The sequence below is a fragment of the Sceloporus occidentalis genome, unplaced genomic scaffold (assembly GCF_023333645.1).
Source record: "Sceloporus occidentalis isolate IW3139 unplaced genomic scaffold, rSceOcc1.0.p SCAF_5, whole genome shotgun sequence".
NCBI lineage: Eukaryota > Metazoa > Chordata > Lepidosauria > Squamata > Phrynosomatidae > Sceloporus > Sceloporus occidentalis.
The window spans coordinates 133,875,424-133,893,434 of NW_028316985.1; the positions used below are offsets into that span (position 1 = coordinate 133,875,424).

An 18,011-nucleotide genomic window follows, 5' to 3' on the forward strand; every position below is an offset into this window, starting at 1 on the left:
GAACATACAAATATATAAAATGCTATTGTAGAATCAGAACCATTGGTGCTTCTCGATCAGTATTCTACTCTCACTAAGAGCAACTCCCTAAGACAGCAAAGAATGATTCTTTTCTATGAGATGCCATTTTAACTGGACATGACAGAAACAGAACTGTATACCTTCTCCTTGTGTCCAATCTTTGTGCTGTGATCCTTTCTCAAATATAAATATCCAAAACTGAAGTGAGCTTTTCTGCCTCCAACTTTCGAAACCTGCCCTATTTAAGCAATAACATATCACTTTCTCCTTTTAATTATATTTACTCCTAGTCCGTGTACTCAAGGTTCCAAATCCCAGCTGATGAAATGTGGCCCCTAAATAAGGGAAGGAAAAACCCTAAAGGCACCAGATCTTGGCAGCTAATTAGTGTCAGCCCTGGTTAGTACTTGAATGGGGAGAATGCCAATGAATACCAAGTTGTTGCAGGCTATATTTCAGAGGAAAGAACTGGCAAAACCACCTCTGAAATTCACGGGGTTGCTATAAGTAAACAAATGACTTGAAGGCACAGAAAGATAGAGAAAGAAATAAAAAAAGAGAGTGTGTGTGTGTGTCTGAGAGAGAAATATCAGGAATAAACTCTTCCTGAACATGGCCACATAGCCTGAAAAATCCACAAAAGACTAGAGAGAGAGGGAGAGAGAGAGAGTTTCATGCAATGCACCATTTCAGGAGTTGATAGGGAAAGCATCCCACAAAGTTTTGTAAGTCAAGAGATCAGAATATTATTGTGTCCCAGAACCTTATCTTGTAAAGACCAACACAGAGGCTGAGATCCCACAAAGCTTGGGAGGGTTGACCACCAACCAGGTGACAGCATGAGGGTATTCTCCTGGTGCACACACAAACCTCTGGCCGAGCAATGACTATTTGGGTTGGGTGGTGGATTTGCACCCTGACACCATCCAGCAGCCATTGTGTAGCCAAATAAAAACTGTTGCACAAAAAGGTAATGACTATCTCTATCTCTGAACAATATCTGAAAATGTTCTACATTTATGTAAGTTCCACTCATTCTGTGAGCCTACTGTTGCTGGTAACTAACATTTAGATCATGACCTACAATTATTATCTATGGGCTAAAACACTTTGCAGAAATAATCCAATTTGACACTGCTTTAACTACCCTGGCTCAGTGCTAGGGAATCCTGGGAACTGTAGTTTTTTGTAGCACTAGAGGTGTCTTACAGAGAAGGCTAAATGTCTCACAAAACTACAGTTCCTAGAATTCCCTAGCACTGAGCCAATGCAGTTAAAGTGCTGTCAGACTGGGTTATTTCTACGGTGTGTTTTGGCCCTCAGTCCTGCTCCTCGGGAAATTGTCCTTCCATGCTTTTCCAGCTTTATTTTTCTTGATACATGGAGTGCGACTCATGTCTCTCTGACATTGCTGAACTGCAGCTCCCAGTGTTCCTCATCATTGGACTCTTGGGAGTACAGTGTCTGAAGGGCCACATGGTTTCCCAACCCAGTCTACACTCAAACCTTATAAATGCAGCCTTTCATTGAGGGTAACCCACTCCCTGGGGTACCGCAAATCAAATAGTCTAAGAATTGCAAGCTGTGGAGGATCCAGGTACCACCCCATGCCATTTCTCACCCCTCTCCTAGATTTATGTAAGCCACAACCGTGCATTTTTCATATACGAAAGTGACCAGCCAATCACTTCTGGTTTGGGAAGGAAAAAGCCTGGGAATATTTTGGGACATAATTATTTGTTTTTTATGATGGAGCTTTTTGTTGTTGTTGTTGCAGTAAATTTGCCCTCATTTGCCATGTTCTGAGAGCTTTGTTAGTCTTCAGTCTGCACAGTTCCAATGCCTGAATTAGTCATTAGATGTTACACTAACTTTAACTTACTGATTATTAACTGAATAAACATTTAAAATTTTGGACATTTGCTTTTCTTTTTAGACTTCATGAAGGAGAAGCCTCTCGCTCTTTGAAAGACTTTGCTCATTCCATCCAAACAATCAGGTATATGTACTGTAACACCAGATTTAAGATGGATTTTCTTGCTTCTTTATATCCTCAGGAATTCATTTTAACAAACCTCTTTTATTAACAGACCCTGTGACACATTGTATTTTTCTGTTTCATTTATTCAAAATATTTGTACACCATTTTAATTTAAAAATTATTAAAAATAATAAAGATAAAACATTGATAATAAAATATTCCATAGTATTCTTCAATAAGAAATCTAGTTTTTCTGCACTAGCGGAAGAAGAATATTGAGGCAGTGCTTATAAGATATAACAGTCCTTATCACACATCAAAAATAAATTATTATTATTATTATATCCTGCTCTTTTCTCAGAACTGGGACCCAGAGCAGCTCACAATATTAAAAGAACAATACAATTAAAAACATAGAAAATTGATACATTAAAACAGAATTAAATTGTTACAGTACTAAAATAGATTGCTTATTACAATAATAAGCATACAGTTAAAAAGATAAAGTTGTTTAAAACACTTAAAATGATACAACACCCCAAGCCAGTCCTTTGAAAGCATTGTTTTAAAAGCCTGCCTGCCTGCATAAGAAGGTTTTAACCTGCTGGCGGAAGGACAATAAGCAAGGAAGGAAACTCCACAGTCCAGAGGGTAGCCATGGAAAACGCCCTCTCTCCCCCAAACCGTGCTTGTGATGGGAGTGGGGCTGAGAGAAGGGCCTCTCCAAAGGATCTCAGGGTCCAGGCCAGCTCATAGAGGGAGAGGCAGTCAAATAGCCTGGACCCGAGCCCTATAGGGCTTTATAGGTCATAGCCATCACTTTGAACTGTGCCTGGTAACAAACTGGCAGCCAGTGGCGCTGCTTCAATGGGGGCATTGTGTGGCCTGTGACCTTCCCCTGTTAACAATCTGGCTGTAACTCTTGATATCACACACACCGAGAAACAGCTCCTGGACTTCAAGGGATTGCTAATATGGTTTTTTTCTTATTGACAAGACCAGACTATAACACAAGTCTGGTAGCTTTTGTTCTTGTGTGCCTTTCATTGGATTTAAGGTGATTCTAAGGATATTATTGCATGTCATTTTTTGCCCAATGCGGACACCGGCCGGGTACGGGCTTCAACAGGTGAAAACAGGCGTTGTCCCACGCCAGAATGCCGCTGATGCTGCTGGACAATGACAACCCACCTCTGGACCGCCCTTAGCCCACTGATTTTGCAAGGATGGAAGCCCCCTGCCTTTGAAAACTGGTGGGCCAAGCGCAGCTTGAAGGTGGGTTGTAGTTGCCTAGCGGTATCAGCGGCTTTTCGTTGTGCACCCATCTCCTAAGAAGGCAAAGCTGTCATCACAGGGGCTTCTGGAGCTGAGAGTGAGTGATTCACTGGCGAAGGAGGTGCGGGTTGAGCGGGTGGAGGAGGAAAGGGGCAGGCCAGGAGGAGGAGAGCGGTGGAAGCGTCTTGGGAAGCGGGGCGGAGTTGGGGCGGAGCAAGGGAGCCCTTTTAAGTCAGAGTGAGCGGTGTCACGGGGGAGGAGGCAATGACGCCGGGAAAGGGAGCGGCAAGGGCCCTTCTGTCACCCGCATGTTCTTCGCCCTGCTAGCCCTTGTTCCCAGGGGAGAGCCCTACAGGCCCTAGACTTCTGCGGGTGGAAGAAGCTTGGTGGGAGGGTAAGGAGAGATGCCTCCAGAGAGACTCGTGGGACCCTGATGGGGTCAAGCGGAGCTGGAAGCTGCAGAAAGAGCCTCCAGGCCCCTCCGGCCAGGGGCTTCGGAAGAACAGAGAGAAAGGGTCTGTGGGGTAACTGGTCCTTAGCCCTTCACCGACTGCTGTGAAGCCTCGCCGCCGAAGAGGCGCACCCAGTTTGTTTGAGTTACTAAAGTTACAGCTTCGTGGAAAGCATCCCCCATCCGACTTCTGAGTAGTTCATTTTCCCGGGAAGGGGGCCTTCCCAAGGCCAGACCCCCGGCGCCGCCCACAGTTTTCATAGCAGAGTGGGGAATTGAACCCTGGTTGTTGGAGTCATAGTCCAGCGCTCAAACTGCTACACCAATGGGTTCTACTATCATAGTACAAAGGCTACATTTTTGCATGAATTCTACCGCCTTTATCTGCTCTGGAATAACTAGTGACATTGGACATTGTTGCCATAGGGCATAGGCTCTTACACTGTGGTCACAGTAATGATTTACAGAAGTTTCCTGGACGTTATATACTGTGGAAGCTGTAGAAGCCACATCTACAGTACAGTCCTGTGCCTGTGTAAGATATGCAAGTCCCATTCAGTTCAGTGGGGCTTATTGCCAGATGAATGACAACAGGATTTCTATCTTAGCATATACTGCCCAGAGATCTCACTTGCAGTGCTTTTATGGTTTGTATTTTATTCAGTGTTGTCTTCTGTACTGCTTACGGTAATTTTGAGATTCAAAGAAATCAATTTAAAAGAAGTATTTAAGGTTTTGAAATAGTGTTTTAAAAATACTTTAACATATTTAACAAATTCCTTTTGTTCAGTTCAAACTTTTGCTAACCTCTGGCAAGCCTGTGTGGTGCACTGCTTTGAGTGTTGGACTATGACTCTGGAGATCAGGGTTCGAATCCCTGCTCAGCCATAGAAATCCACTCTCTCAATCTCAGAGCCCCCCTCCCCCCAAACAAGTCTTGCCACTATAGGAGTGTCCCAAGTCTGAAACAACTTGAAAGCATATGACAACAACAACGATGCCATTATCTTGGATGTTAAGTATTTACGTTCTCAGGATAAGCTCAGCACAACTGAATTTTAATTATGTTGATCACTTAAGACAAGAAAAACAAGATATTACACCAATGTGCTCCTACAAAACTCTGCATACTGCAGTTTCAGTATCATAATTTTTAAAAACCATTATATTATTTTATCACTGTATTAATGTTTTATGGGTGAAACTGATTACATATTCTGGTTCCCATAGTGGTGACATTGGAAACTACTGAGATAATTTAAAAATGAAAAGTGCATTAAAAATCTTCAATAAATGAATAACAAACAGTAATATTAAGAAAAGTGTTCAATAATAATAATAATCACTGTTTCTTTTGTTTTGTAGTATTTCTTTGCGTGAATTCTGTAGCAGTGAAGATCGCAATGTTGCGTGGGCTTTTGAACAGTTGGCCAAAAGTTACTGGAAGAAACTGGAAGGGATTGAAGAAGAGGGGGAGAAATAACTTAAGTAATGTACATTGAAGATGAACATGCTGTAAAATTATGAATTGTATTTGGTATTGAGGCTTGAGGGTTCTGGGCTTAGATTATAGCTGAGTCGTGAAGGCCAGTTGGTGACCTTGGGGTGATCATTGGTCTTCAGTCTACTTCCCAGGGCTGTTGTGAGAATGAAATGTTGAGCTCATGTACCTACTTGGAAGAAAACAGTGAGATAAAAATGCCTTAGATAACATACTTATATGTGTTAACTTCAAAATTAGTATTAGTAGTTCCATGTTAGTGTTTAGAGCAGGACTGGTTAAAATTAAGAGTCTTTTTAAAGTTAAAAGTTGAATTTTACTTTTTTTAAAATGAGATTCCAATTTTTTTAAAAGCCAGTTACTCTCTCTAAGTACAAATATAAAGTCAGTGAATAGAGAATTTGGGGAGATGGAGCAGATCTGAACAAGGATGATAACACTGCGTATAAATGTAGGGGATTGCATTTTTAAGGTACTGAAAATTAATCTGAAAACCATTCAAAATAATTGCTTTATGTGCATCTAGCTTCTAATGATATCTGTACCTTACACATTTATTAATGTTACAGTGCGCTTCTACAGTGCAGTGGTTCCGGTCCTACCTCTCGGGTAGATTCCAGATGGTGGAGCTGGGGGATTGTCGCTCCGATAAGAGGGCACTTACATCCGGTGTCCCTCAGGGAGCGATTTTATCCCCTATGCTTTTTAACATCTACATGAAACCGCTGGGAGAGATCATCCGGAGACACGGGGCGCGGTGTTATCAGTATGCTGATGACACCCAAATAATTTTCTCTGTGTCTCCGACTGATGCAGTAACTAAGGATGGCATCTCTCCTCTAGATGCCTGCTTGGCGTCGGTAATGGGCTGGATGAGGGAGAACAAACTCAGTGTGAATCCAGGGAAAACGGAAGTACTGGTGATAGGTCCCTCGGTTCCGGGTGGTGAGATTTGTCAGCCTGTCCTGAATGGGGTCACGCTCCCCTTGAGGGACTCGGTGCGCAGCTTGGGAGTACTCCTTGATTCGTCGCTTCATCTGACATCTCAGGTGGACGCGACGATCAGGAGTGCTTGTTATCAGCTTCGGCTGATACGCCAGCTGCGCCCCTACCTGGGCCGTCGGGACCTTGAAACTGTTGTACATGCTTTGGTAACCTCTCGATTGGATTTCTGCAATGCGCTCTACATAGGGCAACCCTTGTACCAAACCCGGAAGCTTCAATTGGTGCAGAATATGGCAGCCAGACTGGTCGCTGGTAGTTCCAGGACAGACCACATAACACCTATTTTAAAAGATCTCCACTGGCTACCCATTCGCTTCCGAGCTCAATACAAGGTGTTGGTTTTGACCTATAAAGCCCTAAATGGCTTGGGCCCAGGGTACTTGGAGGACCGCCTCTCCCCATACAATCCGCCCCGCACACTCAGAACATCTGGGACCAATTTGTTAGAGGTCCCTAAATCCCATTTGGTGAGGACCTCACAGAGGGCTTTCACTATCGCCGCCCCCTCATTGTGGAATAAGCTCCCTGTAGAGCTCCGTTCCTCTGCATCTTTAGTTTCTTTTAAGAAACAATTAAAAACGCATCTATTCCAGTTGGCTTTTTCACTTTAGGTAATAGTGTTTTTTCTCTGCTCCTTGCCCTCTGTTTTTCGACCCCGGATTAGTGCAATATATTGTCTTTTTCTTGCCCCTAGTGAATTGTGATTTGTATAGATTCCCATTCCTACCCCTAGTAATGATGTTTTTAAACTTTTTATATTGTGATGTTTTACTTGTATTTTATCGTTTCTTGTCTTGTAAGCCGCCTTGATCATGCAATTGGAAAGGCGGGATATAAATAAAAATTATTATTATTATTATTATTACTACCATATATATCATGGTTAAATGCAAACTTCCTTACAGTTGATTTACACTGTGATTTAAATCATTAAATTTGAAACTATCAGAGAAACAATTTAAATCATGATTTATACCAGTGACAGATATCTAGCATCATTTTTATAAACTATTTTCTTAATATATGTAAAATAATTTCATAGAAGTCACTGTAAGCCACCAAAGTCATGAGAGCTTTTTTGGCTGAAGAATGGGGTATAAATAGCCTAAATAAATATAAAAATAAATTATACTACAATGTCCCAAGGCAAGACTTATCTTACAGGCATGTTGCAAAGATTACACTAGATAATGTATTTGATTTGTGGAATACTAGGCAAATATTATAGTTTTGTGGAATACTATATAAATATTAATTATTGTGCATTGTGGAATAATAATAATAATAATAATAATAATAATAATAATAATAATAATAATAAATATTTCCCGCCTCTCCCTGTGGATCGAGGCGGGTTTGCAACCAATAAAATCAAACAATAAAATTACACAATACCATAATACATAAAATAATCAATTAAAACACACCGAGATGCAATACAATCATTAGCGTAGCCAAATCGTTGTCTGTTTCTGTACTATTGAATCAGGTGTAGAAAATTATATAAGATCCACTATAAAAGATCAGGTGGATAGGCTTGCCGGAAGAGATCCATCTTAAGTGCCTTCTTAAAGACTTCTAAGGTGGTGATGAGACGTATCTCTTCCAGTAAGTTGTTCCAGAGTGTAGGAGCCGCAGCTGTGAACGCTTTACGGGAAGTTGTAATTAGTCTGGTCTTTGTATATTCCAATAAAATTCTTCCCGGATGTTCTGAGAGTGCGGGGCGGATTGTGTAGGGAGAGGCGTTCCCTCAAGTAACTTGGGGCCCAAGCCATGTAGGGCTTTAAAGGTGATAACCAACTGTACAAATTGTGTACTGTACAAATTATAGAATTTGTTTAGCATTATGTAATGTTATACAAATATTAATTATTATTAATATTGTGCATTGTGGAATACCATACAAATTGTGAAATATTATACAAATTATGGAATCTGTTTAGCATTGTGGAATACTATACAAATATTAATTATTAGTAGTAGTACCTTTCCATTCAACAGTTCTATCTTCTGTACATTACATTCAACATTATATTCTGAGCAGGGCTAACTCAATAGTCCAGGTTTTTCCAACTAACCTTTACCCATCTTGGGACTATGGTCTTATTCCATCTTTTGTGCGAAAAATTAAATGTTAAAAAGTACTTCAAACTATGGACTTATGTGAAATGTTTGAACAATTATGAAAAGTATACTGCAGTCTTTAATCCAATGAATAGCTTTTTGAGAGAAAGTTCCACTCAATTTAGGGGCCCAACAGACGACCTGAGAAAGCTGGCTTCTGGGTGGCTTGGGGGCATGGTATTTTGATGCTGTATGGCCTGAAGATGTCCAGCCAACCAGACAGGGGTGGCTTCAAGTTTTGATACCACACATCCCTGGAGTGGCTTGAAGCCACCCTAGGGTGTGTGATGGGGCTGACTAAAGTGGCTCTTTACTGGCCCAAATAAGAGTGGATCTTTTCCACTCCAATTTGGGTCAGTGTTGAGGTGGATTGGGGCTGGGGTGAGCGGTTTTGGGGCGGCCCCAGTCTGTCTTTTGAGGATAATGTGTTTCACTCCATAGTGGGACTTATGTCTGATTAATTATGCATAGGCTAACGACCTCTCTAGTGTGCCCCAGTAGCTGACCAAATAATTCAGAAACAGATCTTAACTTTGACAAGAACACTTGGCAGTGTTCAAACTAGCCTGGAAGTCACACTTCTGAAAAGAACATTATTTTCTTTCAAACTAATGTCTGCCTTTGTCAGGAGCACTGATACACTCTCCAGGGAGGGTTGCCAGGTACCAACTTATTTGTCTCTTTGTTTAATCAGATCTTTAAATGTCAATTTAATTTATATTCACCTGCAGCTGTTCCTTCCTTAGTTATTGTTGCTTTTAAAATGATTCTGGCTCTTGCTTTTTAAATTACATTTCACTGTGAACCACTCTTCAAATTAACATAACTGATGATCTGTACCAATAACAAACAAATTAAATGTTCATGATGGACAAAACTCAGCAATAAATCAAGCTCCATTCCAACTGTCATTTGTTGTTACTCTTTATGGGAGGCATTGATAGTGGGTTTGTGGGAATACAACCTGCACCAGGTGATACCTCAGAGGGGATGTCATCATGTCACCCAGTGCGCTGGTGTAAAGGAGTGCCAAGGTTTTGGGTCAGGTGGCTTAGCAGGCTGGGTAGAAAAGGGAGTGTCCTCTCTTTCTTGCCTGGCCAGTAGTTCTTCCGTCTCCTCCAGCTTTGTGATGTTGGCAATAACCTGGTGACTCTGCCAGGCAGCCCAATGGCAAACAGGCAGGAAGAGTAGTCTTTGCCTGCCTGCCTGTATATGTGCTGCCCAGTTGAGCTGCCAGGCTACTTTTCAGTGGTGCAACTGCTGCTGCTGCTGATAACCCATTGCTTTGGGGTTCCATGGTGCCCTGAAGAGATGAATATTTGCAACAGCAATATGGAGGGCTCAGCCTGCCATGGCCACCAAAAGCAACTTGCATTGGTGGTGGTGATGGCAACATGCATGGCTTGGCCTGCTGCCTCAGCTACTCCCACTGATAGCCCATCTCTTGGGGGGTTGTGGTGCCCTGAAAAGACAAGCATTGGCAGATTGACTCAAGCCGTTTAGAGCTTTAAAGGTCAAAACCAGTACTTTGAATTCTGCTCTGAAATGGACCATAGCCTGTGTAGTTGTTTCAGCAAGGGACTGACATGATCTCTGTAGCCGGCCCTGGTCAACAGTTTGGCTGCAGCATTTTGAACCCGCTGCAGTTTCTGAACAGTTCTCAAGGGCAGCCCCTTGTAGAGTGCATTATAATAGACCAAACGGAATGTAATCAAGGCATGTGTCACCTTAGCCAGATACGAGTTCTCAAGGAACAAGCGCAGCTGCTGCACTAATTTTAACTGTGCAAATGTACTCCTGGCCACAGCCGAAACCTAGACATCCAGGCTCAGATCTAAATCCAGGAGCACACCCAAGCTGTGAACCTGAGATTTCTCGGGGAGTGTAACCCCATCTATCACAGGCTGAATCCCTATTCCCTGATCTGCCTTACGACTGACCAGAAACACCTCTGTCTTGCCTGGATTAAGTTCCAGTTTATTTGCCCTCATCCAGCTCATTACTGACTTCAGACACTGGTTCAGTACAGAGACGGCTTCCTTGGAATCAGATGGAAAGGAGAGATAAGAGTTGGGTGTCATCAGCAGTGGTGACACCTCACCCCAAAACTCTGGATGACCTCTCCCAACAGTTTCATGTAAGTGTTAAATAACATGGGGGACAGAACAGAACCCACAGGTTAATGGTCAGGGGGGACATTAGGAGTCTCCCAACACCACCTTCTGAGTTCACCCCTCCAAGGACTGAAGCCACTGTAAGACAGTGCCCCCAAATCCCATCTCAGAGAGGCAGCCCAGAAGGCCATGGCTGATGGTATCAAACACCGCTGAGAGATCCAGCAGGACCAACAGGGACACACTCTCCCTGTCCAGTTCTCTGCATAGGTCATCCACCAAGGTGACCAAAGCTGTCCCATAGCCAGGCCTGAAGCCAGATTGAAATGGATCTAGATAGTCTGTTTCATCCAGGAACCCCAGGAGCTGGGAGGCCACCACATGTTCCAACACCTTGCCCCCAAAGGGAATATTTGAGACTGGCCAATAGTTCTCCAATCTGGTGGGATCTATGGAATATGTGGCCTCACCACAGCTTCTTTTAGGCAAGCTGGGAACCTACCTTGCTATAGTGGAGCATTCACTACTTCACTTAACCAATTTACCCAATTCACCCACCAACCAGAAACCAAAAATAATGGCTGCAGATTAATATACCTAACTTTAAAGTGGATGATGAAGGTATAGATAAATAGTGAAAGAATTTTCTCTATTTTGGTTCAGTTAATCAAATGGAGACTAGTCATAGACTCATAGAATCATAGAGTTGGAAGAGACCACAAGGGCCAGCCAGACCAACCCCCTGCCATGCAGGAACTCTCAGTCAAAGCATCCCCGACAGATGGCCATCCAGCCTTAAGAACTCAAAAGAAGGTTAATACTCCTAAAGGCAACTGTGAGGAAATTAAATAGTCCTGAAGTGCAAAGATGTATCGTAAAATACCGTCTCATGGTATTCCTGATTTCTGTGCATGGAAGTGACAGCTGGACTGTGACAGAATGAGAATCTCCTAATTGAAAATGTGGTACTGGAGGAGAGATCTGTGGATCCCACGGACTGCCAAATAGACATATATATCGGTCCTTGATCAAATGAAGCACGAATGCTCACCAAAAAACACAGAAACGGAGGTTATTGTATTTTAGCCATATCATGAGATGGCATGGCTCACTGGAAAAACAACAACAACAACCCTGTTATGCCAGGTCAGAGAAAAAAGGAAGGCAGTAGAACAAGAGGAAGACTATATTAAGAGTGGATTGGTTCAATCAATGGAAAAAGCCACAGTCCTGGGTTTGCAAGACCTGAGCAGGGCTGTTAATAAAGGGGTGTCTTAGAGGTTTCTCATTCTTAGGGTCTCTATCAACTGAAGCTGCCCTGATGGCATATATGATGTAAAGTATTAATTATCACCTTTTAAAAAATTTGACAGGAAGTTTGTTTTGATTTGTAGTTGTTAGCTTATCTCTATGTAGTCACCATCCAGATTTACACATTTTTCCCAGGGTTTCTTGACCCTTGGTATACCAGTGATGCCGCTGATGCGCCTTGTGCAGGGTATCATAAAGTAATGATGATCACCTGGAAGTTATTATGGTATATGGATGAAATTTTTATTAGTGTCATCATTGATCCCTAAGTGCATGATTTTGAGAAAATCAGCTCATTGTGCCCTTTATTTTTGTGACAGGTTGTGCCAGAAGTGACTACAGTGTAAAACCCTTGTGAGGTGCAATCTGCAGGCCTCTATAACAATGGTATTTGGAGGGTCAAGAAACCCTGGGAAAAATGTGTAAATCTGGATGGTGACTAGGAAGTCTAACCTCTTCAATTTCTTTCTCCTGTTTGCCTGATGAAGAAGCCAGTGTGACTTCGAAAGCTTACATGTAATTGTGCATTTTGGTTGGTCCCATAAAGGTATCATTGGCTGTTAGTAGCTAGAGAGAAGTTAACATCTACAAATCAAAACATACTTTCTGTCACAAAAAATTTAAAGGCGATAATTAAAACTTTAGGATACCTCTTCATAATAACAATGACAATGACAACTAGCTGCAAGAGTTCTTTGGCTGGGCCCTAAAGGCACCAGGGTTTTTTGGATTTGGTCACCTTTTGCTGCAGATGGTGTCCTTTCTGCCTTTGGGTCGGCCAATAAAGATAAGGCTCTTTGGTGGATCTTGGATCCTGTTGGCTTTCGGTGGCCAATAAATTTTGTCAGTGGCATCACTGGTCCCTCAAGGGCATGATGTTGAGAAAACCACATCATTGAGTCCTTCATTTTTGTGACAGGTTGGGCCAGAACTGACTAAATATTTATTATTATTATTATTATTATTATTATTATTATTATTATTATTATGTAAAATCCTTGGTGGCTTTTGTGCCTTTTGGGTCACACTAAGAAAAGTATCAGCTTTGATTGATTGATTTTGGAATTGTTTTGCCTGTTGCTGGGCGCCTGAGGCTTCCCCTGCCTTTGGGTCGGACAGGGAAGAGCATCGTGGCTCGGTTGGGGATCCAGGGAGGCTTCCTCTCTGAGAAACGAAACTTATTAGATTTGCTCCAAGAACAAGTGAAGAAACGAAAGCGCAAGGCAGCAGGGGAGAGGCTGATCGGGGCTGGACAGCGCCTCCTCTTTGCAGGGAGCCAAAAGGCCCTGGGGGTGGCATCTCTGCCCTTTGAGCTGCAGGCTTCCCAGCTGGAGGCAGCATCGCTGGAGGAACTAAGAGGAGGACGGTCGCGGATGGTTCCCCCTGGATGTAATGTAGACATTGGTGGGCTGGGAAGAGGCAGGGGCTGGCAAGCCTTCAGGAGGGGGCCAAGGAGCAGCACCTTTGCTTTGCTTTGCCTAGCCTTGCCTCTGGGACAGAAAAGACTTTTGAAATAATCCAGTGTGACACCCCTTTCCTTACCATCAGGGTCAATGTGATGGGATACTGGGATTTGTAGGTTTTTTTTGGGGGGTAGAGCTCTATGACCAAGCAGGCTACAGATCTCACCAAACTGCCAAGCTCAGGATCCCAAAGTGGTGTCAAACTGCATCAATTCCACAGTGCAGATGCAATAGCACTAGCAATAGCAAGTACATTTTTATGCTACTTAACCTTGAACTTCCCTGGATTTTAGCGAAGTGTCGAGCCTTCTCTGCATGGTGACATGGCCAGTGACAGTTCCCAGAATTCCACATCACTGAGCTGTGGCAGTTAAAGTGGTGTCAAACTGGATTGTTTCTGCAGTGTGGACGCATCATCCGCTGGTCCCTCAGCCCAACCTGTCACAAAGATAAAGGACACAATGAGCTGGTTTTCTTAACACCATGCACTGTAATTCTCTGACAGGTTTGGTCCCAAAGAGAAGCAATCCTGGCTGACCCTCTGATCCTGAAAGCCCAGATCCTAACCTGGATCAACTCCTGCTCTTCAGGGCACAAATTTACACAAGATAGCCCTTGTACTGATGATACAGGAGATTTGAGGTGATGCCTCTGAGGATGCACAGAGTGCCTCCTTTGGCAGAAAGGAAGTAAAGGGCGCTTCAAGCCAGAGGGCCTGTGCTGTATTGGCCCCTCAAATGTTGAAAGGGGAAAAGTAAGGTTTGAGAGTTCAGGTTTAGAAATGGGGTAGGTGTGAATTGTGACATGGAATGGCCCCTGGTCTTTTTCATTAGCTCCCAACCATTGAAGATCAGACCCAAATCCTTTCCGTTTCCAGGATTGTTTTTAAAACAGTTTAATTCCAGAGACACCAGAATCTTAAGGGGGAAAATGAACCTGAGCCGGTGGGCTGTTTAATTCTTTCCTCCCATCTTTCTGCAAATACTCCCCGATTTGTTTTACCACTCATGATGGAAAAAAACACAGTGGGAAAATTTGCAGAAGGAAAAGTCGACAAATTTGTTTTCTTTCCCTCACATTTCCAGTCACCTCTTGATGCTTTTCCTTGTGTTTTGTGGCACTTTAAAAACCAACATGGTTTATCTGCCATAAGCTTTCATGGACTGCAGCCCACTTCATCAGTTGAAGTGGGCTTCCATCTACGAAAGCCTGTGCCAAATAAAGTACATTAGGTTTTAAGATGCCACAGAACTCTTTATTTTTGCCTCCACGATCTGATAGTGCTGGAAATTGTGTGTGTGTGTGTGTGTGTGTGAAGTACTGTATCAGGAAAAAGAATCACAATTACTCCTAACGTAATCTTTACCATTTGTGGGAAATGGTTCCCCTCCCCCTTGAAAGACATGTGAAGATTGCTGGCAATTTTTAATGGAGCATACAGTTGATCCTATATATTCAATTCTTTATCAACAGATTCAATTATCCAAGGTTTGAAAATATTAAAAACATTTTAAATCCCTAAGCACATCTTAATTTTTGCCATTTTATATAAGATTTTTACTACACTATTGTATTTAATGGGACTTAAGCAGCCATGGATTTTTACATCCATGGGGGGGGGGGCGTCCTGGAACCAAACCCCCATGGATACCAAGGTCCCACTATACTAAAAAGAATGCCCCTGAATGAGTGCCTTGATCAAGGGAATACTCTGGATTTCTGAATGGGCTTTGGAAGGCTGTGGATGATTTGTAGTGCTTCTTGGACACCAAATGGCCAAAATCCAATATATTACCATTCTGAGTGGCCACTGAATTTTACTGAGATGGTAGTTCTGTCACACTGTCTCACACACATTCTTGAATGTGGAAGGAACTCCTGATAGCTTTGGTCTTTGGAGACTATAAGAAACTGTGCAGAACAGAAAGAGTTATTGTTATAACTGTATACACAGAGTACACTTGTATATAGATACCTAAGAGGAACAATTAGGCTTATCTGTGAAGAATCCAAGCCCCTGGACTCCCCTTGTTTTCATTTCTTAAAGTGAAATTATTCTGGAATAGAATATTTAGTGTTTCATTGTAAAGTAGTTGGCTCTAACTATGTAGCAGAGCAGTCCTGATCCTCATTGGTCTTGATTTGCATTGCTTTGCTCGTGGTGAACACCTGTGCACACTGGGGACTTGCTGGTGCCCTGATATGCATATTCAAAATTCAGTAACTGGGTTTCTTGGTGCCTCTGCTACTTACCGTAGTTAAACACATACACATTTATGTTGTATGAAAGGACATACAAGATTCTGGCCACCATCAATATCACCAAGCTACTTTTTTGGACTTTAGACAAGTATGAAATCATATGATTCAAAATCTGTTTGCTTATAATTGACAACATGGGAGGGATTGCCAACTGGGTTAAAGTCTACTGGTAGACCTTCCTTGTGATAACAAAGTCCTTGCCTCCAAAGCTAAAGTACACACCAGATTTTTTTTTTTAAAGTTGGTGTAATTATTTCAGTTGAGGATATTTTTTTCTTGCTTTGCTGGAGCAGAGACATTTTTACAAATAGTAGTGGGACTGTATGCAATTAATGCCCATTTGGAGGCAACAGACATTCTAGTTGCTTGCAGTGGCTTACAGACCTATCACATAAGCAAAGAAAGTGGAAGTTCAGTTGGACTGTAGCGCTTTTCTGCATGTCTTACCACATGACATTATAGTGCTTCAGTTCTCTTCCCATCGGAGATGGTTTGAAAAATGAGTCTTTTTTCTAGGTAGAAAAATCTGTTCAACAAAAGACTTGCCTTTATGACTGTCTCTGTTGGTTACAGAGATGAACTACAGTGTCATGCAATAAGGCACATAGAAAGGCACTACTATCTGGCTGAACTTCCACTTTCTTTTCTTGTATGATAATCCTTACTCCACCATGGTCTTGTGAAGATTTTTTAGTTATTGAAGTGGAGGAGGACCTTCTCCATTGTTGAAATAATCATGTTCAACAGTCTACCCATTTCAGTATCCATTGAGATCAGGCAGACTGAAAACACACAGTGATTCCACTATTGTTTGAGGACTTACTTGTTTCTCCAGGACATTTTCTTCTTTACCAGCTTCATCTGTCACTCCCTAGTTTTTTTTTAATTGAAATTGTTTTTTTAAAATTGCTCTTCTGTGATTTTTTTATTACAGGTTGAGTCTCCTGAATCTAGAATCCCAAAATCCAAAATACTCCAAAATCCAAAATATTTTTCATGGGTGTCTGACATAGTGACACTTTGCTTTCTGATGGTTCAAAGTACACAAACTTTGTTTCATGCACAAAATTATTTAAAATATTGTATAAAATTACCTTCAGTCTATGTGCATAAGGTTCCTATTGAACATAAACAAATTTTGCTTTTAGACTCTGGTTCCCATCTCCAAGACATCTCATTATATACATACATGCAAATAAAAAAGCAAAACAAAAAAAGCATACATGCAAAAACAAACAAACATGAAATCCAAAATACCTCTGGTTCCAAGCATTTTGGATAAGGGAGACTCAACCTGTACTTGGTTTTATTGTACAGGTATGGGCCTAGTGGGTTTTGATAGTTCTGTAAACCATTTGGGAATGAAAAGTGGTATAGGAATGTCTTTAAATAAATAAATAAGACTCAGAATGGCTTCACAGATCATTTTTTTTGTTTTTGTTTTTTACAGAGTCTTTGCCCATAAGAGATTTTTAATTCTGAATAAGTTCCCCACTCATCATAAATTCTGTTAAGGGAAGATGGGTAGTTTACTGATTCATTTGGTGAATCTACCCAGATGATTTTACAGTGTCTGATTACCATCTGCAGAATTTGAGAAAAGGGCTTTCGTATGGTAATGTGGAGCTGAGAAGACATTTGTTTGTTTGCTTATAGCAGAATCAAGTAAGAAAAGTTCTCTGGACAGATTATCTGCTACTCTATTTTTGGATGCAATGTTTGTAACAGCAAGTGTTTGAAAGTCCAAAATTTTAAACTAATAGAATTATATCTATGTGTGCTTTGTCATTTCAAGGTGTATGAAAGAGTAATGTCCCATACTTTAATGAGCACAGTATAGAAAAATCATATAACTTGCCATGGCTTCTAAACCAAGCCAAACACAAGGAAAAGCCTCTTCAGAATCTTCCAAGCTGCAGAAGAAGACAAAGCAAGTATCAGAGACAAAAGTTAGAAGTGAATCTGATTTTAAAGAAAGAGGTAAGTAACTACGGATTTTTGTTTGTGTCCATACTGCTCATGCTTTGCTTTGGAGAAGATGCTACTTCCTCAATTCCATTTTACTTTAGTGTCACTCCAGTAGTGTCCATGGAATCTAAACTGAATTCACCTTCATATCTAGGTTGGCAGATGGTTAGGACCTCAGTCAAATACCCAGCTGCCACTTTCCTAGTGCGTATTGCGCTGTGGTGAGAATCCAGATTGCTTCCTGTGGTGGTGGTGGTGGTGGTGGGGGGGAAGTACAGGAAGTAAAAGGAGCAGTCATGAATCTGCTGGTGGAGAAGAGCCCTTCAGAGCTTGTTTTCCTGTGAAATATATTCAGAGCTGGCCAAACAGCAAAATAAAACAAAATCCCAATTCCACAATACAATGATACGATTATTGGACCCACTAAAAAGCACAACACACATAACAGTCTTTTGAAATTCCACTGGCTTCTTCATCAGGCAAAGATCTTTAAAATCATACAGGAGACAAAGTGACAATGTTAAAGTCATGGACC

The 18,011-nt window shown here is 41.8% G+C and overlaps 2 protein-coding genes across 8 annotated transcripts in view; both read left to right on the forward strand.

Annotated features, from left to right (window-relative positions):
• The window catches only part of LOC149312850 (putative ATP-dependent RNA helicase DDX60), an 87,622-nt gene extending 81,730 nt beyond the window's left edge, over positions 1 to 5,892 (forward strand). The window contains exons 38-39 of the mRNA XM_089525518.1: positions 1,958 to 2,020; positions 5,094 to 5,892. Of these exons, the coding sequence (XP_089381644.1) occupies positions 1,958 to 2,020; positions 5,094 to 5,211 (181 nt within the window). The 3' untranslated portion in view covers positions 5,212 to 5,892. The remainder of the gene's footprint in view (positions 1 to 1,957; positions 2,021 to 5,093) is intronic.
• A 7,201-nt stretch (positions 5,893 to 13,093) lies between these two features.
• DDX60 (DExD/H-box helicase 60) overlaps positions 13,094 to 18,011 on the forward strand; it is a 72,339-nt gene continuing 67,421 nt past the window's right edge. For 6 of the 7 annotated variants that reach the window (XM_089525531.1, XM_089525533.1, XM_089525536.1 and 3 more), the window contains exons 1-2: positions 16,720 to 17,173; positions 17,304 to 17,488. In XM_089525531.1, coding sequence (XP_089381657.1) covers positions 17,368 to 17,488 — 121 coding nt within the window. In that variant the 5' untranslated portion in view covers positions 16,720 to 17,173; positions 17,304 to 17,367. Of the gene's footprint in view, positions 13,173 to 16,719; positions 17,174 to 17,303; positions 17,489 to 18,011 lie in introns of those variants that run through there. The other variant, XM_089525532.1, reaches the window with a different exon arrangement.